Below are 25,603 nucleotides of genomic sequence, written 5' to 3' on the forward strand. Positions count from 1 at the left end.
GAGAATGGAAAATGAAGGAGAATGTGGGACCTGCTGAGATGCAAGAAAACACAGCAGCCCCTCACCATTGACGTAGAGACTATCCTGGTCCAGGGTGTAGGGGCCCAGCCGAGTGACACCATAGGTCAGCTGGCTCAGCTCCCAGTATAGCCGCTCACTGTCCAGCCCAGGCCCCCCAGGGTCTGGGTGGTGTGTGCAGATGACGTCCACTCCAGTGGCTGTCCCATCCTTCCTGGGCCTGGTGAGGGTGGTTAAGGGGGATGACAATAAATGAAGTGAGTTCCTGGGAAGAGGGCCTGACTTCCCTGCGGGTAGGACAGGAAGGGCCATGAAAATGAGGAGGCTGTCAGAGAGCTGAGAATTCAGACAGATTCTGAGCTCACCGACTTCTGGCCAGCCTGGGCCTTTGAGCAGGGTCAGTGAGTGAGAGAATTAGTATTAAATTGCAAGGCAGAAACTTACATCCTCAAGGCATAGGGGCAAGAGATCTCATACTTGAGATGTGTAGATTGGATCAGGGGTTAAAGCAAGTGAAAAGGACATATTTGGCTTGAGAAAATTCTGGGGACAGAACTGAAAACCTAAAGGAAATGTCTCGATGGTCAAAGGGCAGGAGGAGGGAATTTGGAAGGATCGTTAGGTTAGGGGTCCAATCTTGCTGACGGGATCAGCAGAATCTGGGGACAGTGGATGGGGAGGTGCCATCAGAAGAGGCATTGATCCTGAAACCCATCTCTGGTAGGGACCTGGACAAGGAGGGCAGGAAGAAATGGGACCAAACTCCTCAGGCCTCGGAGCACATGAGACTGCCCTGACTGGCTATTCCCAGTTCTTACCTTAGCACGGTCAGTCTGCAGCCCACATAGAGGGGGCCCACACTGCTTTTCTTAAACAAGATTCCGAGCTGCCGAGAAAAGAGGAAAATGAGCGGATGAGCAGGGCAGAAGTGTGATGAACAGGGTTGGCATCAGTGGGTGGGGCTTGTAGCTATGGAGACAAAGGTGAAGTGGATGAAATCTTCCTCCCCAGGTGTGACTCAGGTGGGTGGGTGGGACCTGCATTGGTGGTTAGGGCTAGACTGAGGTGAACCAGGGTCAGCTCCCACAGGTGTGGCAGGGGTGAGGTGGGCCAGCCTCAGGGGCTGGGGCAGGAGTGAAGTGGGTGAAGCTCTCACCAGGCTCTGCAGAACTTTCTCAGTGGTGTTGAACTTCCAGGAACCAAGGCGACCCATGTTCTCCTCATAGTGCAAGTTAGTGACAGTGAAGTTGAGAGTGAATGGCACGAGGGTGGGGACAGTGGCTGCAGTGCAGGAGGGAGAGATGCCCACTGAGCCCACCCTGTGCTCAGTGAGCACTGGAGAGGGGTACCCTCTTACAACCCCGGGAGCTCTGACAGGGAGGAGATCCCAGACGGCAGCAGGAGCTGAGGGGCACCGAGGACAAGTATGACTAATTGCACTATGGAGACGAATCCACCCTAAAGCAGAAAGCAAACACAAGGCACCTCGCCCCCGCCACCGCTCTGCTGAAATTCCAGGCAGATAGCCTCTTTTCCCGAGCACTTCACTTTTTAAAAAAATTTCACCCAGATTGCTTCTATGAGATCTATTTACTTATTGATTTGAAAATTTTATTTGAAGAAACACATTGTGTTTTTATAGGTCAGGACCTGTTTTAAGTGTTTTACGTACATTTTAACTCATTTAAGCCTTGAGCCAGGAAGACAGTAATCTTCATTTTGCAGATGTAAAAACTCAGCCCAAAGGAGATGGAATAACTTGCCCCACGTCACAATCTCTAAATGGCAAGTGTTGTGGTCCCAGAACCTGTGCTCCTAAAGCCCCCACCTGGGACCACAGGCAGATCCCACCTTCAGTGACCGCTTTTCTGGCCTGAGAGATGAGTAACCTGAGAGATGGTCCCAGTCCTAACTGATGAGTACGACAGTTCTGAGTAACACAGAGGTGAGGGCAGCTCATCAGGGACCAGGGGTCTTCTTATCAAAGTCTACCACAAGCCAGTGGGGACCCAAGGAGTGGAAAGTCAGCCCTCGTTGCAACCAGAATCTGTCCAAATCCCTGACCAGGACCTGTAAGAGGGCATTTCTAGGCATACGCAGAGTTCAAGCAGTTCCCTGGTTTCCTGAGAATGAAAACTAAAGAGCCTAGAGAATGAAGCCCCTGCCCCCACACACACCTGCAGAATTCACCCAAGGCCATTCTAGGTGTAATTTAACACCCATTTATACCCTCAAGTCCTCATTGTCTGTCTGTTGCTTTGGAAAGCCAATCAAAGACTAGGCCCCTCCCCATTCTGTTTGCTTCTGCATTACCAGGGCCTTTCATGCAGTAAGTGCTAAATGAATACTTAGTGAGTAAATGAAGAAATGGGCGTGGCTCTTCATTGGGAAATGACGCAGAGGAAGTCCCTACCGATGGCGCCGGGAACTGGGGTCCCTGAAGTTGCTGGGGGGATGGTAGAGGTCATAGCAGCTGAAAAGAAAACACAGTGAGTCAAATACGGTGGATGAGGGCTTCTGTCAAACAGGGCCCGTCACGGCACCCTCAGACCTTTTCCCTGTCTGTGCTCACGCCTGTGCCAGGCTTCTCTTTTCTGAGCAGGACAGTGAAGGTGTGGAAAATCTGAAGTTTTCTGACTTTTTCTTTCCCCAGAGAAGTGTGGCAAGGACAGCAGAGAGGAGGGGTGGGCCCTCAGGCAGGGCAACAGTAGGACCCAAATGACTACTCACTGCTGGGGGTGGAGGTCAGGGCCTGGTGGGTATAACCTGCAGAAAGAGAGGGAGAGAGGCTGAGGCGTTGTAGGGAGGGGGTTTGGGAGAAAATGTCAAGGATCTGGGGCCCATTGAGTGTCTATGAATCTATTTAAGCAGTATTTTTGGAGTACCCCCCAAATGAAGACCCTGTAGACAAACCCCCAAGAATGTCACTAGAGCTCATGGAAGAATTTCGCTATCAGGGCATCATCTGTCACCTTCACCCCTCTGCCATCTGTACTCAAGCTCCTTCTCTGAGTGTCTGATCTCTCAGCACATCTCTGGAAAAGCTGTGAGTGTATGTCTCTTCCTGAGGGAAACAACCAAAGGTGTAGGCGGTTTGGGACAAGCTGATATCCTCCCTACACCCCAGAGGACAGGAGATCCCGAAGGTGCGCCATGAGCCCGGAACACACAGCTGCAATGGGGCCCCCACAGCGGCATCGCCTCACCATTGACATAAAGGCTGTCCCTGTCCAGCGTGAAGGAGCCCAGCTGGGTGACACCGTGGGTCTCATGGCTCAGCTCCCCATACAGCTGCTCTCTGTCCAGCCCTGCGCTTGTGGGCTCAGAGTGGTAGCTGCAGACGGCGTCCACTCTGGTGGCCGACCCGTCCTTTGCAGGCCTGGGGGTGGGGGAGGAGCATGGGTATGAAAATGTACAGGACTGATGATGGGGGAGACTGCAAGGATGAACTATCTAGAAAAGCCACAAAGCTGAAATAACTTCCTTAGAAGGCAAAAAAATAAAAAGGCAAAATATCTAGAATTATGAATAATCAAAGGATTAAAATTCAAGCTGGCACAAATGCCAGCCTCCTGCCACCCTACTCTCAGATTAGGGCAAAGAATATTCAGGTGGGGGCAGCCCCGAGATCTTGCGTCGCCTTTGAGCACCTTAAATGTGGGTTAAGAAATGGGCATGCCACAAGGGCTGTTCACTTTTGCTTTTTAAGTATTCCCCAGTACAGTATAATTTGGAAATTACAAGGCTCAAACTGCTGGGGGATGTTCTACACCTTAATTAGGACCCGTCGGAAGACAAAACAGAAGCCTGAGAAACAGGAACCGGGAGGAGGATTGGCAGACAGGTAGCCAGAGCTGCTGCGTTGGGCAGGTGGGGAGTGTGCACAGGGTGGAGAACAGAAACGGAATCTGGGAGGCATGGGGTGTGAGCATCCACTCCTGAGCCTCTCACCTGAGTGAGGTCAGTCTGCAGCTGGAATACAGTGGGCCGATGCTGGTGCTCTTGAACAAAGAACCGAGCTGGGGAGACATAAGGGGGAGGTAAGCAGGAGAAGGGGAGGTGGCAAGAGAGGGGTGAGGAGGGTGGGCCACAGGCACCTCGGGCTCTTACAATGGGCTGCAGGACCTCTTCCGTCACGTTTAATTTTGCAGATCCTGGACGCCCCATGTCTGGCACGTACGGCAGGTTTGTGATGGTAAAGTTGAGGGTAAATGGCACCAGGGTAGGGCTGGTTGTTGCAACTGAAAGGCAGATGAGAGGACCCATCCTGAACCTGCTAGGACTCTGTCCAGTTCATCCTGCAGCCTCTGGGCCCTCACACATGTGAGCTCTGGTTTCTCCACCAGAGGGCTCCACCCTGCTTGGTTCTTAATCCAAAACAGGCAGGGTCCACCATGTAAGTCTTACCCCATGCTCTTGATATCTGGAATTGGTTCTTCTCCTGGGAGCTCTGATTTGGAGTTTGCTAATGTGATGCCAAGACTTTATCAGCCTGGTTATGTGACCAGACTCATACCTCTGGTTCCTGGTTATAATTTTAGTTTGTCCATTCATTCGTTGAACGCGTATTTATTGAGCACCAGCTATGCACGAGGCATCACATCAAATATGCACGCCATCACCAAGGGGCACATATATTTCTAGTTAGGAAAATAGACTTTATCTCAGGTATTTCAATAGAAGAAGTCTAACACAAAAATACAGAGAGAGATGAACAAAATCAAGAATCCCTCAGCCCCGTAGGGCTATTGGGGAAAAGGAACGGGAGAGTGGCGTACCATCGATGGCTGAGGCCGTGAAGGGACACAGCCCCTGCTGGAGATGCTGCAGGAAGCATCTCCTGTAGCATGAGAGGGAGGAGGAGAAGCACCCTGGCTCTTCTCTGGCCCTGCCCACCACTGTTCCACCGATGCCTCCTATTGGCCAAACCTCACAGGCAGCTAGTTAGCAAGTGTGAGGAGGCCTGGATCAAACAGGCCTTCTCAGTTACCACCCAGCTGAGCCTGAGTCAAGAACTTCCAGCTCACCAATGCCTCCCCGGAAAACCATAGAGCCACTCACACCTCATCTAAGGACCTAATTTCCTTGAATTCTGCCCCAGAATCCTGTGGCAACACTGCTGACAGGGTAGCAACTGCCTGAGGTGTTTTGTGGATAGGGATTCTGAAGCTGTCTGGAAGAAGAGGTGCTATTATCATTTAGTGATGTTGGCCATGGACGAGGGCATGGGGGGCACCGGCACAGATGCCACACGTTTGTACTGGGCAGGGTCGACAGAGTCCCTAAAAATTAGAACCAGGGAAGGAAAGGAGTGTTTGCACACATCACAGGGAATCACACTTCATTCCTTCCTCTCCTGGGGAAACCCACACATTGCCTATAGACCTACTATGTGCATGTCACTGCAGTCGACACTAAGGAGCACAAAGGAGTAGGTCAGAGTTGCTTCCTACTGCAGGTCTACTTCATGGTGAGGGCAACGGAAACAAACATAAACGTCAAATACAGAGAAAATGCAAGCGTGTGCAATATACTTATTTTTAAAAATAAGCAGCGGAATTTAAAGTGAGTGATAAATAGAAGGTTTCTATGTCTTCTTTGCCTATAATGATAGAAAGTTTTTAAAGGCATATTAGATAACACTAGGTAGGTACTGAGCATAGCACCTGGCCCATATTCAGCACTCAGTCATGTCACATGTCATCCGTTACCTTTCGATCACCACATCATCACTGCCACCATCACCGTCTTTACCATCCCCACACCCTTATCACCATCATCACTAGTGCCTTCGTCACCTTCACCAACATTGTCATCATGACCACCGCCTCATCATCACCATCACTGTCACCGTCAGCTTTATCACCACCCCCACCCCCATCACCATCATCACAATATACACTCTTATGTCACAAAATATAAGCTCTATGGAGGCAGAATTTTTTAAAATTTCCTGTTCCCTGATGTATCCCCAGGACCCAGCATAGAGTAGCTGCCCAATAAAGTTTGTTGACTGATTCATTACTAGATTTACTCTGACTTTCTCTCTTTATTTGAGTGAATAAAGTCAGAGATGGTAACACCCATCAGGCATTCTCTAACAGATGTGCCATTCACCAACACTTACCTGGGGGGCTGGAGAATGAAGATGGGGTCCCCAAGGTCCCTAGGTCGACTGTGGAGGTCCCAGGAGCTGCAGAAGAGTCCTTGTCGGTGAAAGCAGAAAGGACTGGCAGAAACGCACGCAGCAGGAGGTATTATCATTATTATTGGACTCCCTGCATGCAGACAAGCTGGATTCCCTCTGCAGCTGGCAAGAGGGGAAGCAGGTAGCCTGTGCCCTCCCAGGAGCTCCCTCCCTGTGGAGTGGGGGGCACTGGGACATCGGTTGTGTACTCACTGCTGGTGAAGAGTGTGGGGCTCCGAAGGGTGAAACCTGTAGCAAGAGTGATGGAGGCTCGTGGGTAAGGGTTAAGGGAGAGGTGGGGGACCCCATACGGCCAGGGCTACCCTGGTGCAAGGAGGAGGGTTCGTGGGGCAGACAGAGGTTGTTGGGGACTCTCCACCAGCACCCTCACAGCAGGAAAGAAGGCCCTCAGGGTGAAGCGAGTCCAAGATGAAGAACAAACCATGAGGTCCATTTAGCCACATGGCCAAGCCCCGAAGGGCCAGAAGGGAAAATCTCAAGTCAGAGGGCGGAGGCTGCCCATAAGCAGGAAGAGACCACACGGCAGCTGCTCACCATCGACCCAGAGGCTGTCCCTGTCCAGCACGTAGGGTCCCAGGGTGGTGACGCCACGGGTCAGCTGGCTCAGCTCCCAGTACAGGCGCTCTCTGTCCAGCCCAGGGCCTTTGGGGTCAGGGCGGTGAGTGCAGATGATGTCCACTCTGGTGGTCGTCGCTTCCCTCTCAGGGCTGAGTGAGAAGAGCCACGTGGTTGGTCCAGCTCTCTCTGCACCATTCATCCTCCCCTCCTCTTTCTGCCTCCCCCCGAGACAGGAACGGGGCCCTCTAGTTAACAAGGAATCTGCTACCTCAGGAAGATGACCTCCATGAACAAATAACTAGGAAGCCACCAGACTCCAGGCCCCTGAGGGCCCAGGAGCACACCGTGTGTGATGGACAGAGAGGGCACTGTCGCACTATCGAGAGGGCCAACTATCGGGGAGAAGCCAGATGAAGCCAGGGCCGCCAAGTCCCGTCACAGGTCCTGGCAGACACATGGTGCTTTGAGCCAGGCTTAATGAGTGGCGGTGGCCCCAGGACAGATGACCACTGCACAGCCATCGAGCTTCAGGAAGCTGGAGTTTTCAAATGGTGGGATCAGAAGGCTGAAGTCACCCTCTCTAGATTGTAAAAACCAGCAGGGCTGAGACAGTTTTAAAACAACTCAAGGGACTATATGGCCAAAGAGAGATCGGAAAGCGTGACTTGTCCAGCCAAAGGCCTCCCTGCATCCGCTCGCCTCTCCAGAGAGAAAGGGGCTGCCCTGCCCCAGGTCCCCGGGTGGAAGGCCTCCCACAGTGACCACCGCCATCTACTGGAGACTAAGTGTACGGCAGGCCCAGTGCTCTGTGCTCACAGTGCGCTCGAATCCTCTCAGAGCTTCCCTGTGGGCTGTGTGGCTCGAGTCCCACAATTTTTATTACACCCACTAGAGTATATATTATATAGCATACAACACAACCGTGTATAATATAGATATAACACACATTTTCATTTAATATATGATGATATATATTATAGTTTATTTATTACTGTATTATGTCTTGTACATATAATTATATAGTTTATCTGTTATACCTATATCTAGTGTATATACATGTATATACACTAAGTAATATAAATTATGATTTTGATAATGCATATTAGGTATTATACCAGTGTTAACCCATTTCCACCCCAGGCCTGAGTGTCCAGATGCCCTTTCTAACTCTTCCCAGGGGAAAGTGTCCCCTGAACTCCCAGCCACCCCTGCAGCCTCCCTTCCCCTGAGCCTGACCCGCTAGGGGCAGGCTTTCCCCCTGGAACACTAGCTTTCCTCCCCCTCTTAGATCCTCTGGGCAATTTCCCTCAGGGAGGTTGTCAGGCTGGTGTTTTCCACACCCTGCAAGGTCAGGATGTGGGCAGAGGAGACTTCGGGGCTAGGAGTTTGAATCTACAGCCCGAAACGCTGGGGTTTCTCTGAGAGACGGGCCCAAGCTGCTTATCCCTCTGAGCCTGTTTCACCTTCCGCTCCTGCTGCAACGGGCTGTTGCAATGACTGACGAGAGTAAATACAAAGTAACAGCACAGTGCCCTGGGTCTTAGTAATTTCTAGATGCTGTTGTTGTTGTATTTTCAATGCTTAGTATCCATGGGCAGTCGTTCAAAGTCATAGAGGACCCTGTATGGGGGTCAGGGTCCATCCCCCGGGTGGGCTGTGTTCTTGGGGAGGGTCTCACCTGAGTGAGGCTAGTTTGCAGCCTGCGTAGAGTAATCTCAGGCTGCTATCCTTGAACACAGACTTGAGCTACGAGAGAGGAGAGGGGAGGTGAGAAGGAACCATTGAGGGAGGCCAGGAGGAGCCAGGGCTTTGGTGAGGTGAGGAAGGTAGAGCTGGTGAGGGTATGGGCAGAAGTGGGTGGGCGGGGCTGACACTAGAGGGCGGGGGAGTGGGTGGAGCTGGCGTTAGTGGGCAGGGCTCTCACCAGACGCTGTAGGATCCTCTCTGTGGTGTTGAATTTCCTGGAGCCCTGGTGCCGCATGCTCTCTTCATAGTGCAGGTTGGTGATGGTGAAGTTGAGGGTGAATGGCACCAGCAAAGGGGCCGCTGCTGCAGTGGGGGAAGGAAAAAGAAGGCCGAGCCTGAGTCCGACCTGGGCCGGACTCTCAGACAACTCTGGGTGTGGAGATAAAGCGCCCATGTCTGAGGAAGCGGGGGTTTAAAAGCAGGCAGGAAAGTAACCTTAGAACCTAAGACTGAAGGCTGTCTAATGAGAAAAGCAAGATGCTGTTAAATGCAGTAGCATGCACATCCATTAGAATGGCCGTTTTGTTTATAGAAAGGAAAATAACACGTGTTGCTGAGAATTTGGAGAGACTGGGACACTCGTGCATCACTGGCGGAAACGCTGGTGGAGCTTCTGTGGGAATCAGCTCCTCAGAACGCAAACACAGGGCCACCACAGATCCCACGATCTCACTCCAGGTTTACATCCAAAAGCACTGAACATGGGGACGTGGATGCTTGAACACGCGTGCTCGTAGCCGTCGGACACAGTGGCCAGAAGGCGGAGACAGCCCCAGTGTCCACCAGCTAGTGACGGGTAAACAAGTGTGGTCCGTCTGTGCGATGGACTGGCTGGCGTTCAGCTCTGGAAAGGAGTGAACTCCGGACACATGGCGCACTGTGCGTGGGTCTTGGAAACGTTATGCTGAGTGAAATAAGCCAGACATAAAAGGACACTTCTGTACAGGTCTCTTTACGTAAGGTGACTAGAACAGGCCAATTCACGGGGACAGAAAATAGAGGTTACCAGGGCTGGGGGAGGGGCATGGGAGTCAGTGTTTAATGAGGACAGGGTTTGAGTCTGAGATGTTGAAAAAGTCCTGGACGTGGGTAATGGTGGTAGTCGCACAGCACTGTGAATGCACCCTCCAAGATGGGGACAATGGCGAGTTCCATGTTGGTTTCAAACCCTCTCTGGGCCCCTCCCAGCATGAGCCCAGGGGCGTGTCACTCAACCCACATGTGCCTCCACTCCTTCCACTGTCAAATGAGGAGAGTCACACCTGGTCAGAAAATCGTGGAGGTCAAGTGACTGTTCAAGGTCAAATTCCAAGGGGATTTCGCTGAGTGAAACAAGCCAGTCACCAAAGGTCACGTGTTGCATGATTCCACGGACACAACTTTCTCAAAACCACAAAATCATAAACACCGTTTGTAGATTAGTGGTTTCCGGGGGCCGAGCTGGGTGGGTGCGACTCACACGAGACCAGCACAGAGGAGATTTGTGTGGTGAAGCAGCAGCTCCGTGTCCTGACTAGGGGTGGGCACAAAACTCTGCACGTGTGATAAAGCGGCGTAGAACTACACGCACAGGCAACACATGAGTACATGCAATAGTGGAATCTGAAATCTGAGTATTGCAGATCTTAATTAACACCGGCCGTTGATTTCCTGGCTTTGACATTGTACTAAAGTCATGGAAGATGTTAATCACAGAGGAGAAACTGGGTGAAGAGCACGGGAATCTCTGTACTGTTTTTTGCAACTTCCTGTGCATCTACATTTATATCAAGAAGAACAGTCAGAAATAAAAAGTAGTGAGTGTCGAACAACATGGTTCTTTTTTCACAGTTGCTATCGATTGTAACTGCACGTTTAATTTCAGTCTCTCCCAACACACTGCGAACTGGGTGAGTGGGGGACCACACCCGACCTGACACTGTGTCCCCTCCACCCAGCATGGAGCATGTGCTCAGTGATGTTTGCTGAACTCCATATTCTGGTGCTCCCAGTGCTAGGGGCTGTTACACACATTTCCATTTAACCTTCACAGTGACCTTACAAAGTATTATTCCCACTTGTCAGGTGAGGAAACTGAGGCACTCAGAGGGTAAGCAAATTGTCCAAGATCAACATCTGGACAGATGAGGAGGGCACTCTCTGCTCTTGAGGAGTTCGGAGCAGAGCAGAGGGTGCCCATAGCAGCTGCAGTTTCCTAAACGGCAGCTTTGCTCTGCAATTCCCAGGCCCCAGCTTTGGGGCTTCCTAGAGGCAGTTGGGAGAGAAGTCACCCACCTGTGGAGCTGGAGAAGGGGGCTGGCACCAGCGAGGTCTTTGGGAAGAATGTGGAGGTCACAGTGGCTGAAGACAAACGGTCTAGAGTAAGAATGGGGATGTAAGCATGGCACGAATGACTCTGTGCATCTTCCCTGTCCAGCCCAGGCCGCTGGTGTTGGAAGTGATTGAGACAGTCAGGTCATCTGGCTGCCTCTCCCGCCAAGGCCCTGGGGTAGGGGATCAGCTGCTGTCCATGGGGCCTGGAGTGCCTGGCTGTCAGCGCCCTAAGTACTCACCACTGCGGGTGGAGGCTGAGGTCTGATGGGTATAACCTGGAATGAAAAAGGGAGACAGCACTAGCATACGACCAAGGAGAGATGCCCAAGACACAGGCTGAGGACCACAAGCCCTTACCCCGCACGGAGATTCAAGTCTACACAGTTCAACAGCAATGATTCAGGGGCAAGTACATCTTGTTTCTAAAGGGCTGCGAAACCAAAGACCCAGTCCCTGCCTTCGTGGGCTTGCAGTTAATTCGGGAAAATACCTACACCACCCTTTTGTGAGCATGGGCTTGCTGACTGCTTCTCAGGGTCTAGGGGGGTTTTGGGCCAGATAAAGAGACAGACTCTTGAATCTCCATTAGCTTCAGCAGAAGGATACAGCCATTCCTCCGCCTGCAGGAAGGTTGTGTGCCTTGGGCAGGCGCACTGACCACTGCTCTGGAATGCACAGATGCCAAGGAAAGAGAAGGATTTGCACACTCGGGGGTCAATGGGGGCTCTTGAGTCATCAAAGGCAATTGCTCAAGCAGAAGACCACACACAGGAGGGTCCTGTGGCAAACGGAAGAGTCCACATGCCCTCTGGGAAACTAGAGAAACAAATACTGCATGAGTCTAGTCACTATTACATGAGGTCCCTAGAGAAGTCAAATTCATGGACACAGAAAGTAGAACGGTAGTTGCCAGGGCCTGAGGGGAAAGGAAAATGGAGATTTTTTCAAACAGGTTTAGAGTTTCAGTTTTGCAGGATTAAGAGGTTCTGGAGGTTAGTTACATGACAGTGTGAATATACTTACACTATTGACCCATACACTTGAAAGAATAAATTTATATTATGTATATCTTACCACAATTTAAAAAATTTAAACCAATTGCATATATATATACATATATATATACACATATATATAATTTAAACCAATTGCATTTATGTGTATACACACACAGAATTTTACTCTGTCTAAAAACTTTTCTCTACTAGATTTATTGAAGGCAGGTCCCCGTCGTGGGGCTATGTGTGAAGGATTGAGGATAGGCAGATAAAGTTAAGATAGAAATTGCATATTTCTGACAAAACAGAACTAAGAAATGGAACTTGCGTGGTCCAGAGAGGAGGGCGCTAGTAAGCTCCCACTAAAACCAACCAACCAAAATAACAGTAACATTCCCAAGAGGATAACCGCACCTGGAGTACACACAAGCATAATTTACAATATCCAGAATACCATCCAAAATTATTTGACTCAAAAGAATCAGTAAAAAAATCTCCCCAATCAATGAGGGGAGGACAAGTGACAGAGGCAAGCGCCAAGGTGACCCGGGTGTTGGAATGAGCAGGTGCAGACTTCAGTGCAGCTGTCAGAACTGTGCTCCACGAGGTGAAGGGAAAACACACGTGAAAGAAGTTCAGAGACAGACGTTCTCAGCAGAGGAAGGGAAACCACTAAAAAAGAATCGTATGGAAGGTGCAGAACTGAAACACACAGTATCTGAGACTAAAAAAAAAACCCACTTGGTGGGCAGGATGGAGATGATAGAGGAAAGGGTGATTCTTAAAGATATAGTAACAGAAATGGTCAAATCTGAAGAACAAAGAGAAAACATGATTTAAAAAATGAACAGAGCCACCCTGGCTGGTGTGGTTCAGTTGGCTGGCATCGTCCCATGAAGCAAAACTTCGCCGGTTCAATCCCTGGTCAGGGCACATGCCTGGGTTGTACATATAAGAGGCAACCCATTGCTGTTTCTCTCTCACATCAATATTTCTCTCCCTCTCTTTCTCCCTCCCTTTCCCTCTCTCTAAAATAAATAAATCTTTAAAAAAAAAATGAACAGAGTCTTAGGGACTTGTAGGACGCTGTCATTTCATCAGAGAACCAGAATGACAGAAAGAGATTGGTGTGGAAAAAAAGGTGAAGAAATACTGATGGAAACTTCCACACATTTCTTGAAAACTTACATTTTCAGATTCAGCAGCTTAGAAAATTCCAAACAGTATACACTCAAAAAAAAAGAAAAGAAACTGAAAACAAACAATAACAAAAACCACCTGCCCAGACACTTTATCTAAGGTGGACCGGGAAGGTCTCTCAGAGACGGTGATGGTGGACCTGAGATTTGAGAGGCAGTTGCCAGGAAGGGCTGATCTTCGGGAAGGGCTAGCGTCAGGCTCAGGACCCCAGAAGAACAGGCCGATGGCTGATGTGGCCAACGTTTCCACGGTGATGGAGAGAATGAGGGGACAGGCTAAGGCTGCATGGTTCACAGGGACCAGACTACGCAGAGGTCAAGTTCTGTAGACCTCAAAGAGCGGGGTCTGCCCTGTAGGGCTGACAGTGGGTGATAGAGACGTGAAAGATTCTGAGGAGAATTGGAAGTCACTGGAGTTGAGGGGGGGGAATGGGAGAAAAAAATGAGTCCCATCCTGAAGGAATGAGGGGCAGAAGCTGTTCACTGGCATTTGGGCTTCTGTCTTGACTCAGAGCAAGACCTTGGGTGGGTGAGGGGCTGCTGTGAGCCTGGGGCCGGACACTTCGCAGGGGACAGAAGTAGCTTCTCTCCTGCGGAATGCACTCTGGGGAGTAGGGGTCCACTGGGCCCCGATCGGCGCTTCAGTTTTGAATACTCACTGCTTGTGGTGGGGGTCCAGCTGTGACGGTTATAACCTGCAGGAAGGGAGGAAGAGTGAAGAAGTCCTGTTGGATGGGTAAGATTTAGGGAAGAGGTAGGCGGTAGATGTAGGAATATAATGCACTAACAAACTCACTGAGGTTCGTAAATGAGCAATAACATCTACATTTCACTTGGTGGCCTTGTCCTTTGAAAATAATGATGAACATCATCACCATTATTATCGCCAAAGTAAAAACACAGTAACAGCTGCCCATATTTACTGGGAATGTACTACGCACCAGAAATAAAGCTGAACACATTACCAGGGTAATGGGGCAAATGTGTGAACGACCGTGTGTTCCAAGCCTTATCTGTGTTCTCCCAATCCATTGAGGTGATTCTATCTGTGTTCTCTCACTTCTCTTTCTTCATAATATTTTATGATAGTATCATCGTATTTTTCCAGCTTAGTTTCTGGTTTTTTTGGTGATGGATAACAGACAAAACTGCAGCAGCTTAAGAGAGCAGTGTGTGAAGCTAAAGTGAAGCTAGATGGCAGAAAGGGAAAGTGCATGTGCTGGGGACACTGGAGAAACCTGGGGGTGCGGCGGGTAGTGGAAAGGGGGAGCCTTGGAGGGCAGGTGGATGGTGCAAAACCTGGAGCACGAGAGCAACTGGGGAAAAGAGAATCTTCCGTGAGTGTTCCTCTGGGTCGTGGATGGATTGCATCTCCTTCGACGCTCTGTGAGAGAGGTGAGTAGAGACTGGACCCAGAGGAGCCCTGGGATTCTCTTGGGTTATTGTTGAATAATCTTATTCGATTTTCAGGACCATCCTGCCTGGCATGTGTGTTTGTTCTATAAATGGGACATTAGTGCCCAGAGACGTTATATGACTTGCTCAGCACGACACAAAACAGACACCTGTCACTCACCAAGTCCCATTCTCCTAACCACTGCTTTAAGTCGGTCCCAGTCCTGAAGTTAACTCGTCTACGGACACAGAGCAGGGTGTGCTATTGTCAGTGCAAATGCATGTTTCAAGCCATGTATAAGAGGAATTACCAAGCTGACCCAGAGGGTAAATAACTAATCAAGCACTAGGCCAGCGTGTTAGACTAGGGTCATTCACGCCCCTTCCTGCCCTGAGATTCGAGCTTTCTCTGCAGTGCGGCCTCATGGTTAGGAACTTGGAGTTCAGACTCAATATTGGGTTCGAATCTTGACTCTGCCGATGCATTATGACTAGATTATCTTGGGCAAACAACTTCCTGTCTGAACGCATGATGGCTCCCTAAAAATGCGTATTATAACTTACTGGGTTTAGAGTCAGATTAATAGGTGATAATACAAATGAAGGCATTGGCACCATTCCTGACACATAAGAACCTTTGGGTGAGAACCGGCCACTATTACCCTTATTCTCAGTGTTGGCACTGCTGTTAGGGGCACTGTGGCCAACCCTTGTGGTGTGCCTGCCTAGTGTAGTGTTGTTCCGTGGACAGTTTCATGGGTGTCATGCTGAACTGGAAACAGAAAATGGCTGTAAGTTGTCACGATGGAGAGAGTGAGCTGGAGTGGGGGCTGGACTGGGCGCGGTTGCCCCTGGGGAGGCACAGCTGCGGGGCCTGCACCGCCCTCTTCTGTCTCTCAAATCTGCGTGATCCTGTTGGGCTCTGACAGGAGGAGAAAACATTTCTTTCCAGGTGGTAAGAAAGGAAAGAACATCGACCTCCTGTGGCAAAAGCACTAAAAAATGAGCCCCCAAGGAAATGCTAGGTTTGTATCAGAACTGTGAATCTCTGTGTAGCAATTTCTCAACCTCAACATTGTTGACACTTTGGTCTAGATAATGTTTCCTGGTGGGGGGCTGCCTTGCATGCGGTGGGATCTTTAGCAGCACCCTTAGCCTCTACTGACCAGATGTCATTAGCATTCCTCCAGTCATCACACAGAAATGTCTCTGGACATTGCCCAACGTCCCCTGACAGCAGAATCACCTCCAGGTGAGAACTACTGGTGTAGGTGAGACAGGGGACCAGAGGAGACTCCAGCTGCAGCACAGATGCTCACCATTGACATACAGACTGTCTCTGTCCAGGGTGTAGGTGCCCAGCAGGGTGACGCCATGGGTCAGCCAACTCAGCTCCTGGTACAATGCTTCTATGTCCAGCCCAGGGCCCATGGGGTCAGGATGGTAGGTGCAGACGATGTCCACTCCGGTTGTCTCCCCATCCTTCTCAGTCCTAGGGTGGTGGTGGTGTTAGGGAAATAGGGACGTTCAAAGATATGGGGGAGTCATATACTTTACTCAACTCTTTCCTTCAGATTGACCTGTCCCCCCAAGTTATATGATATTCCTCGTTATCGGGTCTTGACTGGTTTCCCGGGCATGTTCTTTTCTGGGTGCAATTCATCTAGGCACCTTCCCACTCCATAAAGTGGCTGATCTGTGGGGCTTCATCCTTAGGCAACTCTACTCTCTTGCCTCTCATTCTTCTGGGTCATTGCTGTATCTACCAGTTTTATTACCATGAGGTCTTATCTCATTCTGTCTGGCCAAGACCTCTCCCCTGGGCTCCATCAGCTTTAGGATGTCCTTCAGACCCCCTGGATTCCAAATATATCGAATGAAGCTTATCACCATCCCTCCTAAAAGCACAACCTGCTCATCCTCCCATGTTTCCATATCCATGACAGAGCCAGAGATGTAAGAGGCTTCCTGAACCTTCTGCCACCTTTTCTGCTCCCATCCAAGCAATAGCCAGGTCTGGTCCGACATGTCACTGGTCTCACCTCCTGTACCATCATCTCTGCACATTTTTCCATCCCCAACTCTACCAGTGTTCAACTTAAAACAAATGATGTCACGTCAGGGCTCTGCTTACAACTCCATGTTTCCCCATGGTTCTGAATAAATTATAGAACACCCACTGGTTGCTCCACTTTTACATTTGCTGTCTTTTTTTTATCTTTACAGCAACTCTGTGAGATCAATGCTGATATGATTCCCACTTCATATTTGAGAAAACAAAATCATAGAGATGTTAAAGCACTCCCAAAACCTCACAGGGCTGGAAACGGGATGTGACTTCATGCATCTGGATGCAGAGACCATCAGTGTTCAGCCTTTTTCTGTGCAGAATACTATGAAAACTCCTTCACGTGCCTTTAACCCCAGCGCCAACCTGAAGGCTTGATGTTATCCACCTCTCAAAACTCATCACGTAGTTTACCTGTCCCTCACTCAGTCACACTCCTGTGCACCCACCCGTCTGCTTGGCCACTGCCCCAGTCAAGCTGCTTCCTTCCTCCTCCTTCCTTCCTTCCTTCCTTCTTTCCTTCCTGCCTCTCCTTTTTCTTTAATTCAATTGCTATTTTCCTCCCACGCTGTACTCTTCAATGTCACAGAATTTCTCTCATGCACCAGGATATTTCTCACATCAGCCCCATTACTTAAGCTTCACTACCCCTCGAAATACCTTTGCCAGTATTTCTTCCACTTGACTGTCAAAATGTACCTCAGGTACCACGTTCATTAGCCAGCCTCCACTCTACTCCCCAGGCAGAGCCAAAAGTCCACTCCCTGGGCTCCTATGGCTCCCATGTGACACTCTGTCATTGTGCTAACCCCATTCATATGATTTGTGGGCGTGTTGTTTAAATTTATTTATTTAGTCTTTAATTTTTTTATTGTTGACACTATTACAGGTGTCCCCCATGTTCCTCATATGGCGGCTGTGGGCACCCCAAGGAAAGCCCATGACTGGTTCGCCCGTAGCATCTGCCTGACGATGTCTCCTTTCATGTTTGCTTAAGGAGTCAGCGCTGCATCTTCTGGTCATTGAGCATGAGTGCTCTGTGGATCTGCTTATGCAAGTCATTGGAGACCTTTCACAGATACCTCTTTCAGGGACCCTCCCTGTGATGCCCTCGGTCAGAGGCAATGCTTTCCAAATCTGAATCCCTGAAAGGCCCCCATCACTTATGACTCTTGCTTTGCAGTTGTCATGTTCAGGTTCTCACCTCTGGGTGATCTTGCCTGTGACAATGCCCTTCGTATGTGTTAGGAAGGACAGTCTTACCTGAGCTGGGCCAGTTTGCAGCCAGAATACAGTGGGCCGATGCTGGTGTTCTTGAACAAAGGACCAAGCTGGAGAGGAGGGAGAGGGAGGTAAGCTGAAGATTCTGGGTGGGACAAGAACGAGGAAGGCGGGGGGAGGCATCAATGGGCTCTTACCAGGTGATTCAAAACCCTCTCAGTGGAGTTGAACTTCGCAGAGCCTGGGTGCCTCATGTCTGGGGTGTAGAGCATGTTGGTGATGGTGAAATTGAGGGTGAAAGGCACTGGGGCTGGGCCCACATCTGCAGCTGGAGGGAAGGAGAAAGGAAACCCATTACAATCTTAGGCCTGAGCTGTATATGGGGGAAGTGTTATCTTTCGGTCCACAGAGTCCAGTTGCTGAGGCCTGAGATAGCCTATTGGATTGCCCTCCCTCCACAGCCAGCTGAGGGGGAGGAGGGACCTTCGTGCTAGATGTGTGACATCAGCTCCAAAGGGAACCTCAGCCCTAACATCCCAGAGTGTTCAAAGGCTGACAAGTTGTGGACATTTCGGTGGGAAGAGGTGTGGAGACTTTTTGTGCTCAGCCTTGGGCCGCAAAGACTTGAGCAGTCTAGAAATGCAAATCACACTGATTGCCATGAAGGAAATGGTGTCCTGAGCAAGTGCACTCTGAGCTGAGATTAGACGACAAGGAGGAACCAGGCACCCCGAGTTCCAAGAACAGTAAGTGCAAAAGCCCTGACGATGGAAGGATGTTTGGGCCCTGCAGGAAAAGAAATGAGGCTTCTGTGGCCAGAGACTAGGGAGCGAGGGAGAGAATGGGACAGTTGCGCTGGGTGGGCACCACAGTCCAGATCTCGCAGAAATCCATCAGCCACGGAATGACGAGAGGTGAAGTCCGACGGAACTCAGAGGTTCGATTCCTACCTGTAGAGCTGGGGGTGGGGCTCACAGATGCTGCGGGTCCTGGAGAGGATGTGGAGGTCACCAGGGCTGAAGGAAAATATAATATGAATAAGAATTGTTGAGCCCTATCATGAAGCAATGAGAGGGTGTTCATGGAACTTGCATCTTTCATCTGAGGCTTCTGGTGGGCTGCAGCTACTCAGGGGCTAACGACCTGGAGTATGGAGTACAGTCTCCTTTTGGGGATGAGGTTTGGGGAGGAAGGGTCCCAGAGACATGAGGACATCCAAGCCCTCGTTACTCACTGCTAGTGGTGGGGATCCAGTACCGATGGCTGTAACCTGCAGAGAGGCACAGAGGGAGAGGGAGAGGGTGAGAGGGGGTGAAGAAGAGGGTGAGGGGTAGAAATAGAAACATGAGCACACAACCCGTCCCCCTGAGTACTTTTTCTGAGACACATCAGTCAGTAACAACAGCACTCTTTATGAGTTAACAGTAGATCTTTATGAGCCAACTGACTCATACTCTGCTAATGATAACTTCATCCCCATGACCCACACCCAGAGAGACAATAATGATCTTGTGGGGGTTTACTAAGTGCCTGGAAGAACAGCTACCTTATCAAATAAATAATAGGGACAACAATTTTATATGTGTTTCCAGCCTTATTTGCGTTCTCTTTATCTATTAACTATAGTTTTGTCTTGAGTTTTTCCCACTACCCAACTCTCCAAAGACAGCCTGATCTGTGATGTAGTTCAGACTTCTGTAATGTTGAATCGAGATAATAAAAGAGAAAGATGGAGATGGGGAAAGAGAGAGGGGGAGAGAGAGAGAAAGAGAGAGGAGGGCTTGTGGAAGGAAGAAAGACTGGATATCATTCAGAGACTATAAAGTTGAAAAATAAGGAAAAGAGGATTTTAATAGGAATGGTTCTGGAATACAGACTGGATCCTTTTTGATGCACTGGAAGTAACGCAAGCAAAACTTTGATGTATTTTATATTTGATGATCTGACTGGGTGTCTTAAAGTGGAACTTATCTCTGAGACTGGGCCAAGTAGAGCCAATAACCCATACTTGGGTTATTCAGGTTTTATCTCATTGGACTCTCACAATAATTGTAGGTGGCTTTTCTTAAAAAAAAAATCCCATGTGGAAAAGGATGTCGGAACTGACAGAGGTCTCACGGCCCAGGGCTACACGGTCAGATAAAGGCAGGGCCAGGGCTTGATTAAATCAAGACCCATCATTCACCAAAGCCCACCCTGGTGATGGCTGCTTCTAAGGAAACTCCAAGGACTCGAAATCCAATACAAGTTTTCATCCAGGTAATAAGAAAATGTCCATGGTGACATAATAGGGACAAAATCCATCAAGCTTTAGATAAAATTGTTATATTAGAGGCCCACTGGCCTGCCTCTCCATCCTGAGGTTTGAGGCTTGCTCTTGCCGGGCTGGTCTGCAGTGTAGCCTAGAAGTGAGGGGGCCTGGGTTCCAGGGCCAGTTTAGGGTTTGATTCCTGACACTACCGCTTACATTAATTCCCTGATCTCAGGAGAGTGGATTCCCCTCCCTGAGCCTTGTTTTCTCCTAAGATACACACGAGACCTTCAAAAGTGTGCATCTTACACGCTCTTGTGTAGGGTTAGTAACACGCAGTGGGCACAGCATTCTGGGTCATAGGAATCCCTCAGTAAACACCAGCCTCTAGTGTCGGTGTCGTTGTAGGTGTTTTCGTGGGTGTTGCTACTCAGAGCGGGGCTGCAAAGGCATTTATCGCCAGAAGCAGTACTAACACTGTGCCGTTTGTGGGCCAGGTGGGGGGCAGTTCCAGCTGACCCTTGGGGAATGGGGAGGACACGAGCCGCCCTAAGGAGGTGAAGGGGGCAGACTGGTCACTGCACTGGGAACCCACTGGCTCTTGCGTTGACTGCCATGGGCTCGCTCTACCCTCTTCCTTCCCTGACGTGTGCCTGCTCCATGGGGGCTTCTGTGAATGGTCACTGGGGTGAAGAAGACTAAAGGCAACTTTTATTTCCAGTCCTTAAAAGGTGCCTTTTAGCTGTTACAAAGGGAGACACCTGAGCCCCCATGGAAATTCTGGGAGTGCAGAGAAACCTCGGTACATAGAGTAACGCACTTCAAGGAGATCCCAGCTGGGAGCGGGAGGAAGAGATCCCGCCTGCAGCAGGCGCCTCACCACTGACGAAGAGACTATTCCTGTCCAGGGTGTAGGGGCCCAGCCGCGTGGCGCTATGGGTCTGCTGGCTCAGCTCCCAGTACAGCCGCTCTCTGTCCAGCCCAGAGCCAGTGGGACCCCGATGGTGGGTGCAGACCACATCCACTGTGGTGCTTGTTCTCTCTTTTTCAGCCCTGGGGAAGGAGGGACATGGTAATCGAGACACATGGGTGGTGAGTATGCTGGACCACACCCTCCTTCAGTGGTGCCCCTGAGTGTTCACATCAGCACTCTTCCCTGGGTTTCACGTGCTTTCTAGAGAACATCTCGTCCTCTCTGACAGGAGGATCCAGACCCCTCAGCTCCTTCCACGCAGAGTTTTACAGGTTACTACAGCTAGGAGTGGATAATGTTCTCCTCATCTTCATTATCCTTTTATTAATTGATTGAAGCTCATCCTTTCAACTACCACCCCCCAGGCACTCCCTGTTCATTTGAGAAGGTAAATGTAGATGGTGTCACTTCAGTAGGAGCTGAGTCCTGGTTGGGTTGTGGGGTTGGAGGTGTGGGGCCCCCAGGGGAAAAACCCTGAGGATCCTGGCACCAGGCAGCACATGGAAGCGAAAGCGAGAGGACTGGAGACCTTGGACAAGGCACATGGTCACCCGTGTGGCAGGCTGTGACACTGAGCGATAACTATCACTGAGCCCGAGAGTCGGGACTTTCATCTCAAGGTGGCAGATCTCAAGGCTGAGGTCAGCCCTTTGGAAATACGTTTTGAGCAGGCAGCCAAATTGGGAGGAAAACAAGGAAAATGAGTTAAGAAACAACAAGGTCAACTGGTCCAAAAATTACTTCGTCCTGAATTTAAGCTGACCCTCAAGTGTTCCGCTCAAAGTGGAGGCTTTACAGGTAGGAAGAAGGAAACTCTTCCGCCCTTGCCTGTGAGTTCTCCTCGCTGTGATCCATGCCAGGCAGAGCGTTCCCCTCTCATTAGCATACCCCATTGCCTCACACAGCAGTTCCCAAAGTGTGGTCCAGGGACCTCTGGTGTTCCCAAAACTATTACAGGGAGTCCACTTAGTGAGGACTACTTTCATAATAATCCTAAGACATTATTTTCACATCCATTGTCTCAAAAGCATACAGTGACATTTTTTCCCCAGATGCTGTGAGGTGAAACATTGTAAAACCTTAAATGCAGAGGCGGATGTCCTGGCATCTTCAACTAAGCCAGACACTAAAAAAATTTGCAAAAACCTACAATGGCCCTTTTCTCATTGTGCTTCTTTGGGGGTGGGGTGGAGTTATGGCTGTTGTTTATAAAAATATGTCATATATGTTAACATGTGACAGGTTTATTATTTTAATGAGTAAATGTATACATTTTCTGTTTTAATTTCTAGCCCAGTTAATATGGGCAGATATAGCCCCAAGTCCAAAGGCTGGCATTGTGCTTAAAGGAAAGAATTCTAAGCCCAGGTTGACATTCTAGCTTCTTTACTTAAGCCACTTGACTACTCTCGGGTCAGATAATAACGCTGTCGTGAGGATGAAGTGAGTGAAAACGTGTAAACCACCTAGACTGATTGGATGGCAGGTACCAGGAGCAATATTACTACTGATTTCCCCATATTGGGGAGAGATGGGGGCAGGTACAGTGGGCCCCCCTTGCTGGAAGACACTCTGATCCACAATATACCAGGAATCTCTCCTCATGCAGTGAGGTGGGTAGAGGACCCCCTCTCTGGCAGGATGACTTGGGTTGGCTGGATGGAGGAACCCACAGACAGGTCATAGGGTCATCAAGTGTAAGGAAAGGGGCCTGAGCCTGTGGACCTCAGAGACACCGACTGTGGATGTAGGCAGAGAAGGGAAGACAGGACATTTGTGCAGAGCTCAGGTCCATTTGAGAGTTCTAAGATCGCAGTGTATCCTGCTGGTCCTCAACTTTTGATTTGTCTCTCCCTTTGCTTCAGTAAGACTTTCTTTGGGAAATCTCGCCCTCTTTCAGGGGAATAAACTACAGAGCTGCAGTGTCCACAGTTTGTCTCCAATAGGGTAGATATGAGCTAGGACCAGGAGAGTGTCAAGGACTCTGGGAACCCAGCTGGTAACCATGCTACACCAGCTGGAACTATGAGATCCCATTCATGGAGCACTCACAATGGGGCAGGCATTGTGATGAAGGATGAACAGCTCCAAGAGTAAGGCATTGTTATTATCACCATTTTATAGATAGTGTGATTGGAGATCAGACAGGTTATGTGACTTGTCCAAAGTCACACAGCTAGCAATTAGAAGAGTGGGGGTTCAAACTCAGGCACTTTGGATCCACAATGTTGCACTGCCTCTCAGCAAAGGCCCGAGTAGCTGTGATGGACCAGGGTATGGAGGGCCAAGAGAAAAGAGAAGTAGAATGTCTTAGGTGTTGGGAACTGCCCTGCCTGGTTTCAGAAGCTGTAATCCTCCATGGCTAACGCTGAGTAAAGGACCTTGGGACCATAAGCCACTTAGAAGACAAATCTTATCTTCCTGGTAGGGGCACTACCTCCGCCCCCTATCTCTTCAACCTGCTTGGCGCTGAGCGGATGATTGGTTAGCCAATGAAGGGTAAGATTCCAAAAACGAGGGGCGACCTAAGACAGGCATGGTCATGAAGGGACCCCTCAGGGAAGGACTTGGGGGGGGTGGCTACAGAAAAAGGGGGTGATAGATCCTTGCCCCTCAGCTTTGACATAGCCTGAGTCCTCACTCTGTCTGCAAGAAGTCTCTTAATCTCTTGGCTGCCTTACTTCTCCTGCCTGACTTAAGTCTGCAACAATGCTGGAGGTGGGTGCGGCCCTGTGCTGGAAAGGGTGGGTTCCCTGGGGTGATCAGGCCTAGGAAAGAATGCATAAAATCCTATGAAACCTATTTTGCTAATACCCTCGATTTAAGTGACAAGGGTCCAAGCAGAAAGTGAGTTTGTTCCCCAAAGTGGAACAAACTCTTATGGCCCTTTAACTACCTAACCTTGACTCAGAATAAGCCCTCAGAATTCTTTGAATGTTATCTGTTGTTTAATCATTTCTCCCAGACAATGATTGATGAGCTTCACATATACGCTCTGTATTCCTGTGCAAAATGAACCCAATAAAAGCTTGTTAAGGCAAGGGTCGAGGTGCTCTCCCCTTGAGAGAGAAACTGAGCTGTTCCTTTTCCTCCACAGGACTCGGTAGTCTGTGTGAATTTGTCTGGTCTTGTCCATAATGCCATGGACCCCAGGAGCCAGGATCCACCCCACTTAGGTGCTTTAGAGGAAGTCTCACCTGAGCGAGGCCAGTCTGCAGCCAGCATAGAGGGAACTGATGCTACTGTTCCTGAACAAGGGCCCCAGCTGGAAAGGAATGAGAGGGAGATGAGCAGGAGGGACCAAGACAGCAGGGTGTGGTGGGGCGCTAGTGGGGTGCTCTTACCAGTTGCTGCAAGCGTCTCTCCGTGGCATTGAATATCTCAGAGCCCAAGTTTCCCATGTCCTCTCTGTAGTGCAGGTTGGTGATGGTGAAATTGACAATAAAAGACATCAGCAAAGGAATTGCAGCTGTGGTGAAGGGGGAGAGTAAAGTGAGGCCAGTCTGAGTCAGGCCTGGCACACCGGGTGGGAGGGAGGCTCCGAGGACATGCCTTCCTTCGCCCCAGTGCTGAGTGGGGCCTGTCCTCCTTGAGACACCTTGTGTAGAGTCACTGTCCAATACTCCCTCACACAGGTCGACTAACCATCCCGGTGTCCCCAGGACCATGTGGGTTTCTGGAATGCAGGCTGTCAGTTTAGAAGCATGACTGTCCTGGGGAAACTCAGAGGCATTGCTCAGCCTATGCCTACTTCTCCTTCTCTCTTCCCATTTCAGCACAAGCTGGCACCTGCGTCTCTTTGTCCTGGGGAAATGATCAGGCCCGACAGTGATAGATGGGAGCTGGGGGGTTAAATGCCCCAGCTCCTTCACCCTCATACGGGATAACTCTAGGGTGTGTGTGGTATGCTTCCCCCTTCCAGTCTTCAGGACAGGTTTCCGTTGTTGAACCTGCCCAGGACAGTGGGTGACCCCACCACTCCTCTTTAGTGCAGCAGGCCCTGCTGATGTGTCAATAGGCTCTGCAACTTTAAGTGAAGCAACACAAAACAAAACCAATGTCACAATAGGCTAATTGATATAGAGTTAAGTTCATACGATATATCACCACTGTTATAATAAAAATTGGTGTTATTTGAGGACCTGCTGTATACACCCCAAAGAATTGAAACAGGGACTCAGATGGATACCTGTACATCTGTGTCCATAGCAGCATAAGTCACCACAGTCAAAGGTGGAAAAAGCCTGGTTTCCCATGAGCAGATGAATGGACAGATAAAATGTGGCCTATCCACACAATGGAATATTATTCACCCATAACCAGGAATGAAGCTCTGTACACGCTACAGCACAGAGGAATGGTGGAAACATGCTAACTAAGATAAGCAAGATACAAAAGGGCAGAGATATTGTACAATTCCTGTCGTGTGGATATCTGTAACGGACATTCGTGGAGACAGTGAGCAGACTGGAAGCTACAAGGGACTGGGGGTGGAGGAGGGAAAGGGGAGTCATTACCTGATGGATACACAAGTCCTGATGGGTACACAGGTCCTTTCTGGGTGATAAAAATGTTGCAGAAATAGACAGTGGTGATGGTCACACAACAGTGTGGATGCAATTAATGCCACCAAATTGTATATGCAATGGTTAAAC

The 25,603-nt window shown here is 49.7% G+C and overlaps 1 protein-coding gene across 1 annotated transcript in view; it reads right to left on the reverse strand.

The window, feature by feature from the left end:
* Positions 1–25,603, reverse strand: part of MUC16 (mucin 16, cell surface associated) — a 67,218-nt gene that overhangs the window by 35,149 nt on the left and 6,466 nt on the right. Inside the window, 24 exon segments of the mRNA XM_037042775.1 lie at positions 66–238; positions 837–904; positions 1,175–1,299; positions 2,432–2,491; positions 2,749–2,784; positions 3,225–3,397; positions 3,970–4,037; positions 4,129–4,259; positions 6,146–6,211; positions 6,419–6,454; positions 6,761–6,933; positions 8,463–8,530; positions 8,709–8,833; positions 10,805–10,870; positions 11,083–11,118; positions 13,700–13,735; positions 15,755–15,927; positions 17,767–17,834; positions 17,922–18,052; positions 18,675–18,740; positions 18,959–18,994; positions 20,856–21,028; positions 24,146–24,213; positions 24,293–24,417. Coding sequence (XP_036898670.1) covers positions 66–238; positions 837–904; positions 1,175–1,299; positions 2,432–2,491; positions 2,749–2,784; positions 3,225–3,397; positions 3,970–4,037; positions 4,129–4,259; positions 6,146–6,211; positions 6,419–6,454; positions 6,761–6,933; positions 8,463–8,530; positions 8,709–8,833; positions 10,805–10,870; positions 11,083–11,118; positions 13,700–13,735; positions 15,755–15,927; positions 17,767–17,834; positions 17,922–18,052; positions 18,675–18,740; positions 18,959–18,994; positions 20,856–21,028; positions 24,146–24,213; positions 24,293–24,417 — 2,280 coding nt within the window.

This window comes from Sturnira hondurensis, unplaced genomic scaffold (genome assembly GCF_014824575.4).
Source record: "Sturnira hondurensis isolate 20B ecotype Veracruz unplaced genomic scaffold, ASM1482457v3 Scaffold0003693, whole genome shotgun sequence".
Classification (NCBI taxonomy): Eukaryota; Metazoa; Chordata; class Mammalia; order Chiroptera; family Phyllostomidae; genus Sturnira; species Sturnira hondurensis.